Source organism: Corylus avellana, chromosome ca1 (genome assembly GCF_901000735.1).
Source record: "Corylus avellana chromosome ca1, CavTom2PMs-1.0".
Taxonomy (NCBI): Eukaryota; Viridiplantae; Streptophyta; class Magnoliopsida; order Fagales; family Betulaceae; genus Corylus; species Corylus avellana.
In genome coordinates, this window is record NC_081541.1 from 48351539 (window position 1) to 48373943 (window position 22405).

At 33.8% G+C, this 22405-nt stretch overlaps 4 protein-coding genes across 10 annotated transcripts in view; 3 read left to right on the plus strand and 1 right to left on the minus strand.

Moving 5' to 3' along the window:
• Positions 1-676: 676 nt before the first annotated feature.
• LOC132180943 (rust resistance kinase Lr10-like) lies at positions 677-2952 on the minus strand. Of its 2 annotated transcripts, XM_059593963.1 has the most exons (4): positions 2528-2606; positions 2125-2354; positions 1988-2014; positions 677-1902 (listed from the first exon to the last, which is right to left on the minus strand). In XM_059593963.1, exons 2-4 carry the CDS (start codon positions 2288-2290, stop codon positions 791-793), a joined length of 1305 nt encoding a protein of 434 aa, XP_059449946.1. In that variant the 5' UTR covers positions 2291-2354; positions 2528-2606; the 3' UTR covers positions 677-790. The 2 variants fall into 2 exon arrangements, with proteins under 2 accessions (XP_059449946.1, XP_059449939.1); XM_059593956.1 differs by having other exon boundaries at positions 2125-2952.
• A 153-nt stretch (positions 2953-3105) lies between these two features.
• LOC132174004 (uncharacterized) lies at positions 3106-4059 on the plus strand. The gene is made up of 3 exons (XM_059585724.1): positions 3106-3775; positions 3880-3909; positions 4016-4059. The coding sequence occupies exons 1-3, from the start codon at positions 3109-3111 to the stop codon at positions 4057-4059; spliced, it is 741 nt and encodes a 246-aa protein (XP_059441707.1). The 5' UTR covers positions 3106-3108.
• Positions 4060-4207: 148 nt separating this feature from the next.
• On the plus strand, positions 4208-6578 carry LOC132180956 (rust resistance kinase Lr10-like). Its single transcript, XM_059593975.1, has 3 exons — positions 4208-4329; positions 5018-5059; positions 5321-6578. Exons 2-3 carry the CDS (start codon positions 5044-5046, stop codon positions 6430-6432), a joined length of 1128 nt encoding a protein of 375 aa, XP_059449958.1. The 5' UTR covers positions 4208-4329; positions 5018-5043; the 3' UTR covers positions 6433-6578.
• Positions 6579-9193: 2615 nt separating this feature from the next.
• Positions 9194-22405, plus strand: part of LOC132180975 (ubiquitin-like-conjugating enzyme ATG10) — a 20005-nt gene continuing 6793 nt past the window's right edge. Inside the window, exons 1-7 of one of the 6 annotated variants that reach the window (XM_059594041.1) lie at positions 9209-9563; positions 9641-9703; positions 9920-9957; positions 10052-10135; positions 10303-10402; positions 14886-14983; positions 16475-16724. In XM_059594041.1, the coding sequence (XP_059450024.1) occupies positions 9667-9703; positions 9920-9957; positions 10052-10135; positions 10303-10402; positions 14886-14983; positions 16475-16672 (555 nt within the window). In that variant the 5' untranslated portion in view covers positions 9209-9563; positions 9641-9666 and the 3' untranslated portion in view covers positions 16673-16724. Of the gene's footprint in view, positions 9564-9640; positions 9826-9919; positions 9968-10038; positions 10136-10302; positions 10403-14885; positions 14984-16474; positions 16725-22405 lie in introns of those variants that run through there. The other 5 variants (XM_059594015.1, XM_059594032.1, XM_059594007.1 and 2 more) reach the window with 5 other exon arrangements.

Below are 22405 nucleotides of genomic sequence, written 5' to 3' on the forward strand. Positions count from 1 at the left end.
CTTAGTTTTAATATTCACTGCATCAGTTGGTTCATTAGTTTTAAACCAATGATTCATTAAGGCTTACCCAACTTTATTTGGTTCGTGGCTCATTATTGTGCAAATCAAACAATTCATAATAGTTAAAACGTGAAATCAGTTAATTTCAACTGTATTTAAAATCTCTTAAAACGAGAAATCAATCTACAATAATATTGCAGTTAAAGTAATTTGTTTAAAATTTATAAAAAAATAATATTTAATTAAAAATTAAAAAATATAGAAAGAGTTTGATATTTGGTACATTCTAAAGATGGGATCCGAATCCTTTCCAGTCTACAATGGACTAGAAAATATCCAATTTATGGTTATGATTTCTTTAAAGAAATCTTAGGACCACAAATAAGACACGTGTCCTAATAATAAAAAAAAAAAAATTTAAGGATAAAAAAATAATAATAATTAAATAATTTTTAAAAAAATGGATAGGAGTTGGCTTGAGCCACCCCCAATAGCCAGCCAGGGGGATCGGCCACCCCCAACGACCAACCCATTATTTTTATTTTTTTCATTTGGCCCTTGGGGGTGGTACGGTCACCCCCAAGGGCCATGGGGTGGCCGAAGACACTGACAATTGAAACAAACAAAAAAACAGCTAAAAGAACAAAATAGGAAAAAGAAAACAAATATAGCGCACACTTTTTTTATAATCCTCGAATTGGTTATACATTGACTAAAAGGTTAATAAGTTCTAAGACTACAATATTAATGCAACTTATAAAGTTATTACATATGCCAAGTTCACATACAATTATTCTAATTCTGGAATGACCTCCAACTCAAGATTTAGACGTTTCGTAGGAATATTTGCATTAGTTTTTATGGAGCATGCAGAGGCAAATGGATTAGGAGGCATAATTAATTTATCTTCTTCTCCTTCCAACATTTGAACCACATTTTTCATGCAAGGACGATCCACTGGGTGCCATTGGATGCACCAGATTCCTACGATTGCAAGTTTCTTTGCAATTTTAGAATCTCCATCATCTTCAACATAGATTCGTATGTCTTCCTTTTGTTCTAAGAGATTGTAGATCCATTCTGGAAAGTAGACTTTGCTAGTGTTCTCAACTGTAACATCAACATTTTTCCTCCCTCCAACTATTTCAAGTAACAACATTCCAAAGCTATAAACATCTGCTTTTGAAGACACATTTCCAAAATTTCTAGAGAACACTTCAGGTGCAATGTAGCCTATAGTCCCTCTAGCTGTGGTCATGGAAACTGCACTTTGATCCTTCGAACACAATTTGGCAAGACCAAAATCAGAAATTTTTGGATTGAAGTCTTGGTCTAGCAAAACATTACCAGGTTTGATATCAAAATGGAGGATTCGTTGGTTGCACCCTTGGTGAAGATATTCAATTCCTTTTGCTACGCCAATAGTAATATCTTGCAACTTATCCCAATTAAGGATACGGTTCTTGGTGGCTGTTGAAGATATGTACTTCTCTAGAGAATCATTTGGTAAGAACTCACAAACTAGAGCACGTCTAAATCCATCAGCGCAAAACCCAACCAAGCGAACCACGTTAACATGATGGATCGTACCCATTGTTCCTACTTCATTTATGAATTCTTCCCCATTTCCCATAGAAGAGTTAAGGATCTTCACTGCAACATGAATTTCATTGGAAAGCTTTCCTTTGAATACTGTTCCATATGCTCCTTCGCCTAACTTCTCACTAAATTGATTTGTAATCCTTTTAATATCGGCGTATGAGTATCTTGTAGGTCTGAAATTTATGTAATCCTCCAAAAACTTTTCAACCTTCGCTTGATGTTCTTTTTCTACTTTATCATAAGAATAAAAACAGTAGAGACCAAAGACACATGGCAGTAGAAATGACCCTAAGATGACACCTGCACCATAAACATTCATGTATCAATAACTTCCATGTCCACAAGAAGAAGAATTTCAAATACCCATCCAAAATAGATGACTCACCAACAATGGCTGACTTTGATAATGTACCTATCAAAGATTTAACACATTCAGCTTCTCATTAATATACATTTCAAAACATAAATAAACGGACAACTAAGTTAATTGGAGAAAGGTTGATGAAATAAATTGTAGAATACCTTTAGAAATAGAAATGCACTGAGTTTCTGATCCACTGCTATTACTCCTCACACATCTCTTGCCTTTCACTTCACAATCTCTACACGCTGGAATGGACCACTTCAATTGGACAGATTTGTCATGATGCCGTATTATACCATCTGGAATTGATACAAGATTATACATCTTTGTACAAGATACGAGGGACGCCGTGATGTCAGTCGCAGGATAAACTTGGTAGGTATGGTCGCTAAGACAAGAGATCAGATCATATTGGTAATCCATATCTTCTGATCTCGAGGAACAATTGAATAAGGCATATTTATAAGGGTCTTCGACTTTGAATCGGAAAGGAGAGGAAGACAAATTGAGCCACCGAAGCTGGCTTGGAAAGCAATTATCTGGATCATACAATTGAATTACCTGAGATTTGTAGTCAATATGTTTGACAAAAAGCTTCACTGAAATGGGCAGCTCGAGAACCGTATGTTTTCCATCAATGCAGGAGAGAGTAAACCCAGGATACCCACAGTCATTTGGCTGGGTGTTAAGTTGGAAAGGAAATCGGATGGCTGGGCCATGGCCTCCACACCCTGATTCATTAGCGCACACATTTTGGCCTTCTCCAACGTCGACTATGTTGAAAGCCAGAAACAAGAGCAAGTATGAGATTACCATTTCTAAGCAAATATCTATCTCTGCTCTCAGCAATATTGCTTCTCAGCCTCTTAAATAGTTTGGATTTCTCCAGTGATTGCCTCTCACTGTGTTCAAGGAAATTTCGGGTGAACTTCTCAAGGACTTGGACGTCAATGGTTTATTTTAAGTCCATCCCACTCCCATTGTTACCGCAAATGCCCTCTTCTTTCTTTTTAATTTATAAAATGCCTATTTTTCAAATATCGATATGACGTAAGTGCTTACGCCTTGTAAATGTACATTATTTATAAAAGGCTTTTAGCTGTGGTTTAATGTGGAAACCCTCTCTCTCTCTCTCTCTCTCCATGGCAAGAGGAGGAGGATTCACGACGGCCCTTATTGTTGTTGTTGTCCTCCTACTTCATCAAAGTTGCAGTACTAGTGCTAAGCCTGATCATCCCTGTCCTGCTTCTTCGTGCGGCAATATCCGTAATATAAGCTATCCGTTTCGATTAACCAGCGATCCAAAAAAGTGTGGCGATCAAAGGTATAATCTCTCATGCGAGAACAATCAAACAGTGTTGTACTTATACCATGGAAGATACTACGTACAAGAGATCGATTACTCCAGCTACACCATTCGAGTTGTGGACCCAGGTGTTGTAAAGGATAATCACCCATTCATCCCTCATTATCTTCTAGAATTCAATAATTTTAGTTCAAGTGATCCATATCACTATCCTACCTATTTAAGTACGAAAGTGGTATTCGTCAACTGTGAAAAGCCAGTGAATTCTCGGTATCATTTTAACATTTCTACTTGCGTTAAGGATAATGAGGATGATGGAATGTATTCTCCCAAAAGGTATAGATATGCTGTATTCACGGAGAGTGCAGTGGATTTGGGGGACTTGTGCCAAGTAGACCAAATATCTCTCGCATCATGGTCGTTCGTGAATGGTAATCAAGACTTCAGAAATATTTCCTGTACAGAATTAGTATGGGATTTTGAGCTTTACTGGCATGGAAATGGTGCGTACATAAAACATTAAATTTATTTTTCTCTCTTTACTTAATTCTTGGATTTCTCACCCCATAAACGCTGACGTACGTTATTCTTTTCTTTGTCACCGCAGGTTTTGGCAGACTGTCGAAGATATACACAAGTAAGATTTCTATCTCAACGACTAAAGGATATATATACAAAAGTAAGGTTTAAGTTACCTTTTTTATTTATTTATTAATTATTGATTTTTTCTTTTCATCTTGTAGCTATTCTGGGAATACTCGGACAACCAACGTGGTCAAGTAAGTGATATTATCTCTCTCTCTTTTGATTTTGATTTCTTTCTTTTTCTTTTTTTTTCTTTTTTCCTTTTGTTATAAACGGATTATTCATTGCGCGCAATGTGATATTATTACTATGTTTACATAAAATAAAAATAAAAAAGACAAATACTATACTTTCAAATTTAAAAGAAATACTAAGTTTTAATTTTGTTTCCAAACACTGATACATGTTATTTTTTTCTTTGTCAAAATAGTACTAGCAAACTTATTACGAGGACGAATATCTGATCACGGAGGTGAGGCTTCAATCTCAAAAACTTATTTGCAAGATACATAGTATTTAATGACACAATTACATAGAAATATTTGATCGATTATCCATTTTGTGCTTGGGGATCAAAATAGATGGTCTCAAACTTTTAGGTTTTATTTAGATTAATTATGAAATAATGAGGAAAATGAAAAATAGCTTAATTAAGTTGCCTTCTCCGTGCCAATGTTTGCTTGATAAGAGAGCTGAAGAGGGTTAGAGTATGTTTAAGATTCCATTAAGGAGCTTAAAATTTGGTTTTAGTATATAAAAAATTGTGCCAAGCAAAAATTGGTAAAAAAACTTAAGAAGCATTTCTTTGACTTTTTTACTTTTTTTAATTTTTTTTATAGATAAAAGTTTTATTTTCTAACGCAATCCTGAATACACTGTTGGTATGGATAGCTTGTTTACAAGCCTCGATAAGTAAATAATGCATCCACTGCTACATATTTAATTAGCTCAAGGTCGTTGAGAAGTATATATAGAATCGAGCTCAATCTAATTGAAAGCCTGGACACATAAAGTAGAGATTTATGGTTTTTTTTTATTTTTTTTCAATGCTGGAAGGGGTTTATCGTGTTGCTTTTATTTCTTCTTAAGCATGGCCCTAGGTGAGATTTTTTTATGCAATTTCATTAATTAGTTAAATTTTCTTTTCATAATTTTTGCAGTTCTGACAATCCTGTTTCTACTGTATATGACCATCAACTGGGGTAAGAACCTTCTCTCCTTCGATCTTTTTAAATTTTTGTTTTCCTTTTTCGCATATCATTCTTTAGGATGTAAAGCATGAATTTGCCAAAATGAAAAAATAAATTACTACCCATAAAAGATAACAAGTATTGTACTTAATTACTAGGCTTTAAAAGGCAATTAGGTGAGCTTTAACTATACAAAATAATAATAATAATAAAGATTTACAGCAATGCAACATGTGTTGGCTTACAATCCATTTTGGTGATGTTCTTCCATAGGAGTGCTCCATGCAGCAAAAATGATACTGGGGACTCCATTTGTGATTGCATTCTTGATATATAAATGGAAGAGGAGGCATTTATCAATGTATGATGTTGTTGAAGAATTTCTACAAAGTCACAATAACCTCGTGCCAATAAGGTACTCTTATTCCGAAATTAGAAAGATTACCAAAAATTTCAAGGATAAATTGGGTGAAGGAGGCTATGGCACTGTATTTAAAGGAACGCTTCGAAGTGGTCGCCATGTGGCTATAAAGATGTTAGGTAAGTCCAAAGCTAATGGAGAAGATTTTATAAGCGAAGTTGCAACCATTGGAAGGATTCACCATCTTAATGTAGTGCAACTCATTGGTTTTTGTGTTGAAAGATCAAAACGGGCTCTAGTATATGAGTTAATGCCTAATGGTTCCCTGAATAAATTTATATTTTTGTCAGAAGAATGCACACTCCTAAGCTATAATCAAATGTATGATATAGCTCTAGGAGTGGCTCGTGGGATTGAATATTTACATCAAGGATGTGACATGCAGATTTTACATTTTGATATCAAGCCTCACAACATTCTTCTTGATGAGAATTTTACTCCCAAGGTTTCTGACTTTGGACTAGCAAAATTGTATCCAGTAAATAAAAACATTGTTTCTTTGACTGCTGCAAGAGGGACATTAGGATACATGGCTCCTGAGTTGTTCTACAAAAACATTGGAGGAGTTTCATACAAAGCTGATGTTTATAGTTTTGGAATGTTATTGATGGAAATGGCAGGTAGAAGAAAGAATTTAAATGCATTTGCAGAACACTCAAGCCAAATATACTTCCCTACTTGGGTCTATGACCAATTGCACGACGGAAATGACATTGAAATGGAAAATGCCACAGAGGAGGAAAAGAAAATAAGCAAGAAGATGATCATTGTTGCATTATGGTGTATACAAATGAAGCCTAGTGATCGCCCTTCAATGAACAAAGTTGTGCACATGCTTGAAGGAGAAGTTGAATGCTTACAAATGCCTTCCAAGCCTTTCCTATCATCACTAGAGAGTACCATGACAAATGGTGGTGAGAATTTGAATGAATCAAATGAATCAAGTCAATCATCTCAATTTTAAATGCAAATTAAAATTTCTGTGTAACAAATAAGAGTTTTTTTTTTTTTTTTTTTTAAGATATATCTCCTTATTACATAATGTTTTCATGTTCGATTCTATTTTCTCATAATTGACCAATAAAATTGGTTTTTAAGTTTGAGAAGTTATGTTGCTATTCTTCATTCTCCACTAGTAATATGTTGCTTTGTGAATATCACATATTGGATGGGACTAGTCCTTGTCATTTGGAGATAATATTGTTGACATTCATGAACTCTTATTCTTGAATATGGAAGCCAACAAACTATTTGAGCAGTTGTTTCTTTGAAAGATTTGAAGGCATGGAATGTTAAAACAATGGTTAAATATTTAAATTTACCCTAGAGAGTTTTGGGTTTGATGTAAGTGTCAGGTGTGCATTGATTCAAGGAAAGTGCTTGATCAAATGGTAGACTATAATGTCATGTCTTGACAACAATAATTGTCATAGTATATTTGCAAAATGAAGGGCGTGGTAAGACGTGGGAGCTTCATGACTTTGACATTTTACAATATTCTGTGTGTGGTCCATTTATAAAGGCACTTGGAACCTATTGGAATGGCCTAGTTTATTTTGTATTTGATGTTTTAGCCATTGGGCATAAGCTATATGGTTTCTGGTCAAAAAATAAAATGTGCTAACCCTTGGATTTTTCAACTCATACTTGTATTTAATGTGTCGATGTGGGGGTTGGCATCAAATGATTCATTTGCAACCTTTTTACGATTTCCACATGAACATCCTCTAACATTTCGAGTTGGCGATTGTATGTACCTCCAAAAACTTTTTAAAAGTGTGCGGTTTAGGTCATTTCCATTTTTTAAAAGTTACAACTAGCTCACTTGATTTTTCTTTAAAAAAATTTCTGTAATACAACTAGTCACATCGGATAAGGGAATGAGGGGGTAACTATTGAAAATTGGGCCGACAAACCCACACGACCCACAAAGCCTGCATACAAAAGCCCGAAACCGATCTCTTGGCCTAGTCCTATCGTACCAAAGTAGTAGGAGATCCACTCCTATGCCAATAAAGTGTGCTCCAAGGATAATGACCATGCTTAAATCCACTACATGGAATATACTTTTAACTTATGAAATAATGGGTGCATAAGCCTAAGCCATCATGGGAGGTACTCACACGGAAAAGCTAGAACATGATACGAAGATAGTTACTTCGGAACCACTATAAAAGCTAAGTCCAAGCAAGGTAAAATAGACTTTAGGCTCCTAACTCAAAACTTTTGCTCAAATCAATTCTATTTCATGTCTCAAACATTACTAACTTAAGCATAAGAGTAATCCACTGCCAACACCCTCGACAGGTTTTCCTCTTTTGCAAGTCCAACTTAATCGAGTATTTGGCACAAGAAAATTGTTCTAACAAAAATGATTCACATGGTAGTAGAATTAATTTTCCAATATACATATGGCATTTTTTTCAAAGATCGATGCATCACCAAGTTTTGAAAACTTGATTCTCCTCAAAGTCTGCATGTTTCAAAGGAAAATACTCATAAGGAATCAGTACTACCAAGAAAGACTTGAAATAAAAAAGCGTCATTTTTATCATAATTAAGTATCTAAATCATAAATAACTCATGTACAATGCCACGCACGCATACATTAATTCTCAAAGCACGACTAATTAAGTTTACAAGATGTCGAAATCATGGTCTTCTTTTCCATAGAGATAGCAAAATAGAGATATAGGAATAGTAATAACAGCAACCAGTGAATAAAATTGATGCCTTTAACCTCTGCCAAATGAAGTTGCAATTTTATGACACTGAAGCTTCACTGAAAATTCCATTGCTTTTTTACTTATTGCAGTATATAGGAGGAGATGTAGAAGTGTAAGGCCAAGAACATTAATCCAGTCATAAATGTAGATCCAAAACTCGTTCAGTCATGAGACCGATGCCACTCAGATGTCCAAGTCAATATCTTTGAGCTTGAGGGGAGAAATGGAGAGAGATACAGGGAGATCCTCATATGGGGAGAAGTCTAGTGTGTGTTTTGGGCATACCTTGTTATGGAGAGAAATGAGACATTTAAGGAGCTTTTCTTGGGCTCCTCTCGGGCCTTAGTTGGAGTTGGCCTTATTTTCGGTTGTTTTAGGCCTTAGTGGAAGTGGCCTTGTGATAATTACTTAAATGTGCACAATTTTTTTTATTAAATTAAGCATTATCATCTTTATTTTGTACTCATCTTGCCTTTTACAATTGATTTTGCTAATATTGCTTAATTATTGATCTTGAGCTTAAATGATAGATTAATACAAGGAATAGTGTTGCCAAGTTAAGAACAAAAGCATTCTTCCGCAAAGCCTGATTAGTATTAGTCACATTGGTTCCCAGTAATGTCCTAGTGGGGTTGGACTAAGCTGTGGCTCGGCAAGTCTTAAGAGTGCGTCAGTGGTTCCCACTGTCTAGGTCCCTCATGAGTAGTGCACAACGGGTAGATTCTACTATGATCACGCCTAGGTTAAATAGTTATAGTTGGTCTTCCCGACCTACACTTTAGCTCATAAGAACACACAAAAAAAAAAAAAAAGCATACAATGCAGAAAAAGAAGTCAACTAAAAGACAAAAGAATGCAAATGATATAAATCTTGGGTAAAACTCAACCTTGAAAATTGACTTTCAAGAAAAAGATGCCCAAAAACTTATATACATGGCTAATATTAGACTTTAATCCATGTGAAACATTATCCTCGCAACACCAAAGTTGTGCAAAGTTGTTCTAGTGTGAGAACAAGGGCAACAATACTGATTTCCCCAAAATTGTCTGTTAAATGAGCCACGAAAATTAAAGACAAGGGGAGGTGCGTGGAACAAAAGACGAGGAATTTATCCCCTCATGACTCGGTGCATGACATGAAAAAGGAGGAGGCTGAAGGCCTGAACACCTGCGGAGAGAAAAGCAAAGAAGAAACAGAGCTGCAGAGAAACAAAACAAGAGTTCACCCCTCGACTGTCTGGGACCCGTTCGACTGTTCTCGCCAACGCCTCGTCCTTGGACCCTTAATCAGTGAAAAAAGTGATTCAAACGAACTGGGTACTTTGCAATTGTTCCACACGGTCCTTTCGCCGATCTGATCGAGTTTGAGGTGATTCTCCCCAAATTAGTGCATACCTATATAATTTCAACTCTGAAAGTGAATATCTTTTTGCTTTTTCCCTTCAGGCTGTAACAGCTGTAAAAGAGCTGTCATGGATATTTTATCATGGGATGGAACCCTCTCATCAGGTGATTTTCGTCTTGCTGCTTGTGCTTTTATGCAGAAATGGAAAAGCGTTATGTCAGCTTTCCCTCCGTGGTCATGGGTCCCTTGTCCAAAACAACCTTGGGGTGCTTCAGCTTCTCATGATGTTAGTGTTGTCAACCGTTTTCTTAGTCTCCCTCCGTTACAATCAGTTCGTTTTCAATACTTGATGTTATTTTACTTCTCTCTCTCGCTCTTAGGTGGAAGGATACTTATCATTGGAGAACATAATTCTCAGGTCAATTGAGGTTTGTCCTTGATGTTATAATGAAGCAGTTCTAGCTATTTAATTGGTCGATTGATCTTAGCATTATTATAGTTGCTATGCACAGGAAGAACATGATGAAATAAGTTGCCCTCAGAAAGAAGAGACAAGTTGCTCCGAGAAAGAGGAGCTCATTGATATTGCCACCTTAGTATGTCTTTTAACTGATATCCTTGTCTCTGATTCCTTTGTTTGATATCAATCTTGAAGTGTATTAAAGGACACATAGATATCGCTCATGAAAGTTGCATGTTTTTCTGTTACCTGTTGATTCTTGTCTCTTTTACTACATTGATCAGATCTTGCTCTTATTGCAAGGTCCAGAGCAATTGCAGCAAAGTACCTTACTATGATCTTCATATAATATATAGTGCTTCATACAGAGTTCCAGTGCTATTTTTTCGTGCTTACTACAGTGGTATGTTCATCTCTATTTAATCAGATCATAAACAGAATGCAGAGTATATATGTACACACACACACACACATGCATAGATACACACACAACAGTATGATATATTTACACATATATGTCTATGTATGGATGACGCACGCACAAATGACAGTATGATACAAGAAATGCTTGCATATTCTTATTTATGTCCGGCAGAAACCAATTATGTCTTTGATAATGTTAAGTACATAGAGAATTTTTTCCACAAACAAGCACCTTCATAAATTTGGTCATTAGTACCACATAACATGTATGGTAAGTATGTGAGCTTATGTTTGGGCTTTGGTTGGATCTATTTTGGCCTCTTGTGGGTGCTCCTTGTGAGCTTAGGGTTTTTCTTGGGTGCTTCTAGGCACTTGCTTCTTATACCCCTTATGTATTTGTGTTGCGCCCTTTTGGGTTTTTTGATATATACATTTTTACTCATCAAAAAAAAAACATGTATGGTAATAGGATTTTGTTGTGTTTTATTTCTTGTTTTCATTGACATAATGTGCATCCCGTCTTTCAATTTTTCTCTTCTTAAGAAACACAGTATAGTTTGTTTTAACTCGTCATACTTCTATAAATGATTGAAATGCATCCACATTAGTTAGATTGGCCAGATTTGTTATTTCAATCAATGAGTTTGCTGGTGGTTGTTTGCAAGTTTATTGTGTGTTCACTTTTTGGTTCTCTATTCTTGGTTGATCCATAAGGAGTTTTCAGGGAATGCTTTAAATCCCTCTTCCTTAGATCACTTTTTGATGTCTTCCTTTTGTGATAAGTTATTTTTTTTATATTTAAAAGAAAAGAAAAAATGTGGATACAGAATGATGCAGGACATCATTTAATTAATTGTTTCTAAGATTGTCTTGACAGGAAGGTTGAGTGGCGAAGGTTAGAAAAGAGAAATAGAATCATAGGTGGGATATAAAGAGGGGAAAAAATCATATTTTTGTTTGGGATCGATTATGTTAGAAAAAAGAGATTAGATTTATAAGAATTGCAGCAGGAAAGAAGGAAAGAACTGCTGAGAACATCAACAAGAAAGGGAATTGAGAAAGAAGATTAGATAGGAAGAGACGAAGGAGGGAAGGGATTCCAAAGTAAAAAATAAAACAACTCAACTTTCAATTTATTGAATCACTGCCAAAAGAGTTCAAGTAACATCCTTTTGTAGCCAAGGTTACTTCTTAAGGAAGTACTCACATTTCATTGAAAAGTAAGTAGGACAGCTCATTAGATCCAAGGAATTTAATGGACAGCAGCTTCCAGGGAGAAGTATCTGACTTTCTTCACCCATAAGTTCCTTCAAAGCAAAGTACTATCATCATTAGTAACTAGCTCCTATTTGAATTCTGGGAAACTTTCATTTAAAAAATGAAATACTTTGCTCATAATTACTAGCTAAGTGTTCAACTACCCCATTATGCTAATTTGGGATTCTTCTAGGCAAAAATTTCAAAATAGGCTGCTGGGAAAGAAATATGTAATAAAAAATAAAGCAACTCAACTTTCAATTTATTGACTCACTGCCAAAAGAGTTCAAGTAACATCCTTTTGTAGCCAAAGTTACTTCTTAAGGAATTACTCACATTTCATTGAAAAGTAAGTAGGACAGCTCATTAGATCCGAGGAATTTAATGGACAGCAGCTGCTAGGGAGAAGTAACTGACTTTCTTCACCCATAAGTTCCTTCAAAGCAAAGAACTATCATCATTAGTAACTAGCTCCTATTTGAAGTAATTCTGGGAAACTTTCATTTAAAAAATGAAATACTTTCCTCATAATTACTAGCTAAGTCTTCAACTACCCCATTATGCTAATTTGGGATTCTTCTAGGCAAAAATTTCAAAATAGGCTGCTGGGAAAGAAATATGTAATATCGAACCCACAGTGCTATGTTCTTTTTATCAAATAACCATGGTTGGCCTAGCAAGCACACCATTGGAGGAAAAACATCGCATTGCATTGTATCTATGAATTTGCAAATCAGATAGGCAAGCAAACATCTCTTATGGATATTTAAATTCGTGTTGGTTACCCAAGCAACCTTGTAAGGATTAGCATGTGTTAAGTTTTTAAACCCTGAGCATCCTCTGGCGCAACATTGGTTCAGCTGCTCTTATCAATGACCATAGTACTAGCTGACTCTTGCATCTTACACATGTTTGAAATATGCTATTTTGTTTCCAGTCTTCTTCATCCTTTTAAGTTGATAGTACTTGCCAGAGTGCTTGAGATAGTTGCTAATCATCAATATTAGCTCCATCATCTCCTCTTTCTTCTTCTGGTTCAAAGTTTGCCAGCTCTTTTTGTTGTGCTGCACTAGTAAAGTTATGTGGGAGAAAGAAGCTCCCTTAAGAGCAAGATTTAAGATCAAAATTCTTCAGAAATATGGTCAATTTTGATGTGGGGCCTAATCGGCACCCTCCGTAGGCTACATTAGCAAGTATTGACTCTTATTATTTGCGTTAGAAAGTTGTTGGCTTGGTTTATTTGTTTTATTTTATTTTAGGGGCCAAGGATGCTTCTTAGAACATCTTTGGATGCTAGTCAAATTTATGGTTGAACATTTTCAAATCTTGGGAATTGAAAATTCATGCTCCGAATTCTTAGGTGATGATCAGCCTTTTTTTTTTCCCCCATTTTTCTGATTTTATTTCAAAAAAAAATTCCTGTTATTAATTCTCATGTTGTGCATTTGTCATGATTAAAACTAACTTTGAACCATTGAAATAATGCAACACCTAGCCATCAGGCAGGAACAAGTTGTGAAATATGTATGGATGACAAGGATTACTTCGAATTCTCCATCTGCATTTCTAACTATTATGGAATCTTGGAAATCCAAGTTAGAGGGGAAGAAAGAGAGGCATTTTGCTGCCTTCATCCACTTTTATATTTATGTGAGCATGTAAATTGAATTTTGCATGAATTGAAAATTTAAACTTGAAGATGAACTCTTCTCCTTATGTGAATCCTTGCCATGCTGGAAATAAACTTTACATTGTTTTAGTTTTAGTGGACTTTCTTGTTTCTCGATCTTTTGTCTTTTTCTAGTTAGGTGTTTCTTTCTATACTTCATGTGTACTTGGGTTGCACACTTTCGCTCTTAATAAATTTTGATTACTTATATAAAAAAAAAATGGTTTGACTGGACTTAGAAAACTGAAGGCAATGTTATTCTTTGTAATGCTTGGGGTTTACATGGGGTTCTGGTGTGATTTTTTATTTTTTATTTTTGCATAGTTTCTGGTTTTCTCTTTGAGCCTTGTTTTTTGTTGGTCCTCTGGGTTGGTTTGTATATAAGCTAAAGTTGCTTTAGTTTTGCTAAAGCTTTCTTTGTACAGAGATACGTAGATAATGAAAAGTTACTCATTCATCAAAAAAAAAAAAAAGGTTTGACTGGACTTGCTTCCATCATTTGATGTATTGCATAGAGGTTTGAACCACTGAAGGAGGTTATTAATCTACTCAACTCAATTAAACCTTTATCTCAATTAAATGAATATAGGCTATTGAGTGTATTAATGAATGAAATAAACTGTCATTTTCTTCGTGAAGATTCAAGCATAATATAACTGGTATAGTGATGGTTCAGACCCATCTAGAGGAGAATTGTGAGCCTGTCTTTTTTCAAGTTCTCTCTCTCTCTCTCTCTCATGTATACAGGAAGTTTATACAATAATCCCCTAATGATTTTTTTTTAATTAATCGAAATTTCATTAAAAGCGTAAGGTGGCCCCATATACACAAGTATACAAGAGAAGCCACCTAGGAAGTAGGGGGCAAAAAGAACAAGAAAATTCTCTAATGAATTACAATACGAAATTCATACAATCAAGCAAATGAAGAAAAGGAAACGGAGAAGACACATTGCCAACAGCAGACATCTAATCATACAATCCTTTCAAAACTGAAAATTTAAGGAACAACATCCTATGCTCAACACTATTAAAGGTCCGATATTTCCATTCCCCATAATGAGAACACTTCTAACTCTCTAGTGATGAAACATTGAAGTAAAAGATGATTAATTGTTTGTCCCAAGTTTATGAGCAAACATAGGATTCTAAACACAATCCTGCCATTATCTGGACAGAAATCTATTCATTTGATTCAATGCGTGGTAACATATCTGATATGTCTTTAATTGCTCCTCCTTGGGAGGCATTCTTCTTGAGTGTGAGTTTCACAGAGAGAGAGAGAGAGAGGCCACCAAAATCTATGTATGTGAATATGTTGGAAGTTCAGGTCTGACTTCTGACTTGCTATCTAACTTTGATCTTGATAGATCTACCATTATGTGGCTAAAGTATAGCTAAAATATACTACATTTTGATCTAGTCTGATTGTGAAGTTGTTCTATACTGGTTATACAAAATGCAAGCATTTTTAACATCTATATCTACAATGGTGTTAATAAGCTCCAACAAAGCATTGATGTTGTTCAATTATATAGATGGAGAACCTTTAGGGTTTAATGCAATCGAAAAAGACCTTCCTGCTCACTCTGCGAAAGCATTGTTGGATTCAAAATGGACGTTCATAACCCAGGAGGTATGTTTTTTGTTCCAATTTTCTCTTAATTTGGTGTTCTTTTTGGGTTCCTGTTATGATTATTATGATCATAAGTGATAGTAATATATGTGCTTTTTATAATTTGGATTAAGACACAGAACTGCTGTTATATTTTCTCAATGGATATTATGAAACTTAAATCAAATTGTCATGCAATCTCTATCAAAGGTTGTGGGGGCACCTGGTGGTACAAGCTTTTACCTTTCCCAAGAATAGAGCATGATCTAACCTATTTATTATTAGAAAATTAGCATAAGCTTTTTGGTAGATCTCAAGTTGACATTGAATGCCACTTTTGTGCTCACTTTTATATTACATAAAATATGCCATAGGCATATATGTCATAGGTCTGTACATTTGCTGCTTTGTGTTTTGCATGGATAAAGGTATTTATGCTGGTTCATTGAGCGGCATAATCTATATGACATAATAATGGTTGACACGTAATATAGGTTACTCCTACCATACAAATAGGACTATAGGAGTGTAACTTATCAAAAAAAAACAAATAGGACTATAGGGGTGTACGGTTCAGTTTGGATAAGGTTTGGGATAAATCTGAAACTGAATCAAATTTGGTTGGTTTCTAAGTGAAACTGGAATATATTTGATCGCCAAAAAAAGCCAAAGATAAATTAAACCAAAACAAGCTTGGGTTAGATTAGTTTCGATCTTTAGATTTGGGGCCCTACCATTGTCTATTTTTTTTTTCTTACAGTTGTTGGGAGGGGTTTGAGGGTGGTGGCAGTGGCCATGGTTGTGGTAGTCATGACTAAGGCCATGAACATTGGTGGCGAACTTGTGAAGGTGATGGTGGGGATTTTCTTATATTTGTGGAAGGAAAAAGTTTTGGTCATGATGAGGCAATATATATATATATATGTTGTACATGGATGAGTTTGTAGCAGTGGACACTCTGCAATGTAGGGAGGATGAGTGCAAGTACATTTTATAAGGTGAAATAACTGTAAATGAATGCCTACGTAATGAAATATACAAGGCTTCTAAAATATGAACATCAACCTTGAGATTTTTTTTGTCCTGGTTATGGTGCTTCTGTTTTACTTAGATTTTGTGCATCTATTCCATAGAATCTCCCATTTCTCAGATCAGATCCCTGATATTCTGAGGAATCAGGACAAGTCTTCTGGTAGTAATCATATTGTACATCAACTTAGTTGTTCCCAGTGAAACCAAACTACTGTCGTATATCTTCTTGTAAATATGGTTCTTGCAGTCTAATTATGTTTAATGAATCATTAGACTGAAGCATCTTGTGAAGAACCTTGTATTCATCTTGCATGTGTAGTTTTCTATGCTTAGCTTTTGTATGCAAAGCAGATGTTGAATCATCGCTTGTCAACTTTACTTGTGAGAGCTTTATGTTTCATGAAGAATTTACTATTTATACCTTTGGTGTTGACTTAAAGCGGTGAGAAAACTTTGACAACATTGACTTTCTCAATTTAGGAGCATCCATACTTGAACAGGCCATGGTTCAAATTACATCCATGTGGGACAAGTGAGTGGATGAAGCTGCTTTTTCATGTTGATGTTTCTGTGGCTAAAAATGGAGTGACAATTGAACTCTATCTGCTTTCATGGCTATCAGTCGTTGGGCAAGTGGTTGGTCTTAGAATTCCTCTTGAAATGCTGAATCAGCCATAATGACTTGTTGATAACAGTTTCTTTGATTATATCTGCACATGATTTCTTTTTTCTAAGTTCCACTAAATGAACATACTGGAAACCCCCTTTATGATGAAATAGAAAAGGTATTAATTTTAGTTTTTTAATGGATGAAATTGCGGGATCATGAGAGGAGCCAGTTAATGGGTAGGATTTTCTCAAAAAAATGTCCCTAAAAATTGCATGTTATAAAGAAACAAACAAATAAAAGAAATAGGTGTAGTTTGCTAGATCTAAGGCATGAGAACGTGCTCAGTAACGTAGACATGCACCATTTCTTGCACTTGGTGATGGCAAAAGGGACTATTCATGGTGCTCAAAAGAAAAGCAAATAGGGGAAGATTAGAAAGTGCACGATGGAGGCAGTTGAATTACTTACATGGGCGGTTACAAATGAATGTGGGTCTTGGGAAATCGAGCTCTTCTATCTGGGTGTGACCATAGTAATAACTGCTTGTTAGAAGCTACACATGGGAAGCTTAGATGGTCAGAACCATAGGCACTCTCACCCTAGTACTTGCCTAACCACTTTGAGAATTCTTTGAGATCACTGATTTACCATCATTGATAGCCTTTATCAGTGCTTTTAGTCACAACACAAGATATCATGGTATAAAATTCCTTCACTTTAGTTACAATTATAACCATGTTTGTAAGTATTGTGCTTCTGGAACGGACAGGCTGTTGCATAAAAATAAACGATGTCACTTATTGAGTGCCTTAAAAAGAATAAACACCACAACCTTGTATTGTGTAAATATACACCCAATTCACTAAGTTGGGGGATGAAATGTACTATGTAGGTCAATCATTGGTACTCGTTACATTTCTCTTAATTAATTGTTTTATTTTTCTCCAATGAATAGACTATACAGTCTACACATAAGTTTAGTAAGCCTCGGTTAGAAAAAGATTTAGTACTCTTAACATTTTTTTAATAGCTAATTTATTTAGTAGGTGTGAGTTTAAGTATGTTTTGTAAGTAGACTTTACGGCTTGCTTGAGTCAAGGGCTTTGTGGGTCCTTGTCTTTATGGGAAGTTAAGAACTAGTAGTAGGCGGTTATTGGGAACTAGAATCCCATTTAATATTGGCCCAACCCTTTATTTTGGTGCTTATGGGGCCACCACTTTAGAAATGCTATTGAATCAATTTTCTAGACTGTTAGATGGTGACATCATATGGGGCTAATTTCTCTTAAAAGTATGTTTGAGATTGTGTTGAAAATTTAAGCTTTTTTTTTTTTTTTTTTTTTTTTTTTTTTTAAAAAAAAAAAAGAGTTTTGATCATTTTTAGAGTAAAACAGTCAAATAAGTATAAACTTTTTTACTAAACATGACAAATTGTTGTTTGGCACAGTTTTTTAGGCATTAAAAGTATTTTTTTACATTCCATAACGCAATCCCAAACAAGCTTTAAAGAGAAATTTGTATCATCATGATAATTTGAGGCAATCGGTTCACGAAAAGTCACACCAAAAGTCATTTCTTGGTCGATAATTTATTTTGTTTCATTCAATTCAAATGTGTATATAGAGCCATGTGGTAAATATATTGTCACATTATTTAAAAATTTTAAATAATGTGACATCGTATACACAGTTTAATAAAACAAAATAAGCTATTGATTCGGAAATAGCTCATTTCCATTTAAAATGAAATAGAGCGAATCCTTGTCCACTTTCACAACCTTAGCAAGGTTTCAAATAAGAGTATTACAGAAAACTACATTTTAATTTCACAATTATCTTACAATACTAACGTGATAGTCCCAACCAACCCTTGAATCAATCTTTACTTTTTCACATCGGCATTGTAGAATGAAAATACAGTTTCTAGCATTTCTCTTTAATATCAGATACATAAAACAAACTCGAGGCAGCCTTTGCTAGAGAAATCAAAATTCTCTACAACCTTCATGATCTTTCCAAGAACCTGGACAACAAATGCAAATCAGTAGAGCATGTCTTCTTGGAGATTTATTCAAATTCAATGGCAATTTGTGTTTTATCTCATTTCCAAGCAATCAAAACGGAGCCTTGAGGTACAAGTAATAGAAAAGCCATGCAAATTAACAAATAATTGAATGGGTCCTAATCAAGAAGTATACGGAAAGTTGAGAAGATGGAGATAATAAAACTAAGTAAAACATACAAGAAATTAAGGCCAGGACTTGACTTAGAGTCAGAGCACCATTATCGTGCCCAAACATTTTGGCTATGTTTGGCAATGAAGTGGACTTAGGAAGTGGGCCGGAACTGTATCAGATTTGATTGATGTAAGAGAAAAAAGTAAGAATATTTTGTATAAAAAAATGAAAAATTTTGTTTTGTAGTGCTTTTTTTTATTTGAATAGTAATAAAAAGTGATTGATGTAATGTAAAAAGTAAGAATGTTGGAATTGATTTTGAAAAGAAATTTTTGGAATTTTGGGTCCGATCCAGCCCACTCCTTTGCCAAACACAGCCAAATTGGTAGTCTATAAGTTTGAGTTTTAGAGATCAAATTACAAATTGGTTGATAGTTTAAGGAATAAAAGTGTAATTTATCTATATGTAATTAAGTTACAATTTGAGCTTTTTATAATTACTTATAAATAATCAATGTAAAACTTAACACCCATAACACATCGGCACATGATTCTCTCATGTTCAAATAAATTGAAAAGTATCCAGTTAATTATATTTGAGAGGTATTTTTGTCTTTCTACTTTTTGATTGAACAAAAATACTCATCCAATATAATTAACTAGATATTCTCTAGTTCAAATGAACTAGAGAGTATGCTAATTCTAACACCTCTATGATTTACTGAATGTAAACAATTCATTTTTTCAATGTGTGACTAACTTTTTGAGGTGCTACAGTATATATATATATATATATATAGTAGACTACCATACAAACGTTGCACTGAAAATTAGTTCTTTTTTTTTTTTTACAAGTGCTAGTCCAAAAGGCTAACATCATCAAATTTGTATGATAGTCATATAATAGTTTAGTAAATAACATTATTCATGTAATAATTATTGAAATCAAAATATCTTTTGTCATATTTCTTTATTATATAGGAACTATGGATTTTTTTTTATTTTTTATCCCAACTTATAGATAAGCACATAAATACATATACTTTCTGTATATGGGTGCGCATTTATGTAAAGTAAAACAGACAGAATAAAAATATAAACATGTACCAAAAAAAATTGTGCTTAAAATAAAAACAGTGCTATGATATAAATAAATAAAAAAGAGAAGTATTTTTCTTTAATAATTTTTAAAACATTTTGAGTTACCGAAACCCTCCAAATACCAATTCAAGTCATAAAGCATGATTGAGATTTCTAATAATTTATTGTCTAGCAATTTAATCTGTATGGTTGAAAGATTTTTTTTTTTTTTTCTTTTTATCATTTCTTTTTTCCATATAAAATTTATTTTTCGAAATAAATTTTAAACTATCTGTTTATCTTCTCGACAAATGAGTTTCATGTGATTTCCATCAAGATAATTTGGAGTTCTATTGTAGATTTTTTTTTTTAATAGCAATAAGAAGTAATTAATGTGATATAAAGTAAAAATGAATTTTGAATTTTTTTTTTAAAGAAAATAAAGAAAATTGTTTGACAATAATTTTAAAAAGAGGTTAACTTTTTTTTCTTTTTTTTAAAAAAAAGAAGAAGAATTGTTTGGCACGTTAAATTGAATGGCAAAATGTTAACTTAAAAAAGGCTGCCATTTTTCAGGTCATGCAGAGCAAAAACAAATAATATAAGAAAAAAATAAAAAAAGAACTTGGAATTACACTGCCATTATTGGCTTGTTTGGAAGTGCCAATTACTATTCATAAAATAAATTCAGTTATAAAATATTTTTACTTTTTACATTACAGTAATTACTTTTTATTACTATTTAAGTAAAAAAAATTACCACAAAATAAAGTTTCTTTACATTTTCATATCAAATACTTTTACTTTTTTCTCACATCTATTAAATCTTGCTATAGTTTCAGGTCACTAAACAGTAACGATTCAATGGAGTTGTTTGCCAATGAAAAAAACAAGAAAAAAAAAAAGCCACGTACTATTCATCTCAAATTTCACTCTCAATATTATTACTTTTTACATCATATCAATCATCTTTTACTACTATTTAAATAAAAAAATCACTATAAAACAAAAATATTTTTTTCACTTTTTATATCAAATATTCTTATTTTCTTCTATACTAAACAAACAAAGCCCAAATTCCAAACAGCCCCCACAGAGACCCACGAACTTTTTCTGATTTTGACTATTTAAAAATTAATTAATATTTTATTATTTAATTTAAGTGAGACACGTAACATCATATGAGCTTTTAGATAAAAATGAATGGCCAGGATTAAAAGTTGGAGATTTTCCAATTCTCCCAATAATGAGAGGGGATCCTAATCCTTTCTTGTAATACTTTTCCGGGTATTTCATTGGTCCACCCTCCTATTGCTTTTTCCCTTTTTCGTGTTCTTAGGAGCAACTTTTTTTTTTCTTTGTTCTTAGGAGCAACTTGTTTGTTGGTCCGGATTACAAATCATTATGGTGGTCCATATCTTTTCCAAACAGCAATCCTCCCATCACGGAGGAGAATGGAGACTACGGTGAATGCAAGGCCAAAAGAGACACCTTTTATGTGATCTTATTTGTTTGGGCGAGTCGGCGAGGTATTTGAAACTTTTGGTTACGTGAGTTGTTACGATCTTTGTGTTTGATTATACGATCGTATGTATATAAGTTTAATTTTAACTGTGTGTATATAAGTTTTATGACACTCTCTTTCTATAAGTCGGTTTTTTAGAGTAAATTTTATTCAAGATTTGTATCATCTCATATCAGAGTCAAACACTATATCGTGAGTTCAAGTCACAAAGGAGATGATGCAGGATGAAAGGAGAACAACTGAAAATAGATAAAGAATAACATAAAAGGATAAATAAATCACGTTGATCAAAGGCTCACCGATCAACAATGGAATTTTGGTAGAATCTCACTACCAAGAAGAAAAGAACAATTATGTTTCCAAGAAAACATATTTTTTCTTTAATCATAATGTAATCTCTATAGGAGTACAAAGAGTATTTAAATAGACATGGTAAAATAAACTTTAACCCTAAATTGACTGCTCATTATTAAATAACAAAAATCCTAATTTAACAGACTTTAGGCCAAACCCATAACAATAACTCTTAAATACTAATTTAAATGCAAATAACCTAATTAACTAATAAAATTCAAATAAAATATGTCAAAAATACTCTACTATAGGTACTCTCATCGCTAACCATTAATGCATGCCCCATGACCCATAGCATTCCACATTAACGCTGATCAACGTTATTCTTTTCTTTGTCACAACAGTGGACTATGTCGGATATTAGCATGTAAGATTTCTATCTCAAGGAGTAAAGGATATATGGTAGAATATTTTATTTTTATGGTAGACTATCTTATTGTCAATGTTCTGCCAAATTATTAATTTGGTCAATGTTCCACTTAAACTATTAAAAATTTTCAATGTTCTTCAAGCCTGCAAAAAGGAAAAAAATGACATTAAAATTATTTTAATAAGTCAAAAATACTTTTATAAATTTTAAAAATAAAAATTAAACCGCATTTGTGTAAGTGAAGAGTTTGACAGAAGCTAGATTGTCGTTATGCTTGCTATATACGAATACTCAAT

Excerpts from the sequence above, each read along its gene's own strand:
- LOC132180943 (XM_059593956.1), bottom strand. The coding sequence starts at position 2,782 with ATGGTAATCTCATACTTGCTCTTGTTTCTGGCTTTCAACATAGTCGAC. Across the intron at positions 2,015-2,124 it reads GTGCATTTCTATTTCTAAAG|GTACATTATCAAAGTCAGCC; the intron begins GTATTCTACAAT and ends AATCTTTGATAG. Across the intron at positions 1,903-1,987 it reads ATCAAAGTCAGCCATTGTTG|GTGTCATCTTAGGGTCATTT; the intron begins GTGAGTCATCTA and ends TTTATGGTGCAG.
- LOC132174004 (XM_059585724.1), top strand. The coding sequence starts at position 3,109 with ATGGCAAGAGGAGGAGGATTCACGACGGCCCTTATTGTTGTTGTTGTC. Across the intron at positions 3,776-3,879 it reads GCTTTACTGGCATGGAAATG|GTTTTGGCAGACTGTCGAAG; the intron begins GTGCGTACATAA and ends TTGTCACCGCAG. Across the intron at positions 3,910-4,015 it reads ACTGTCGAAGATATACACAA|CTATTCTGGGAATACTCGGA; the intron begins GTAAGATTTCTA and ends TTCATCTTGTAG.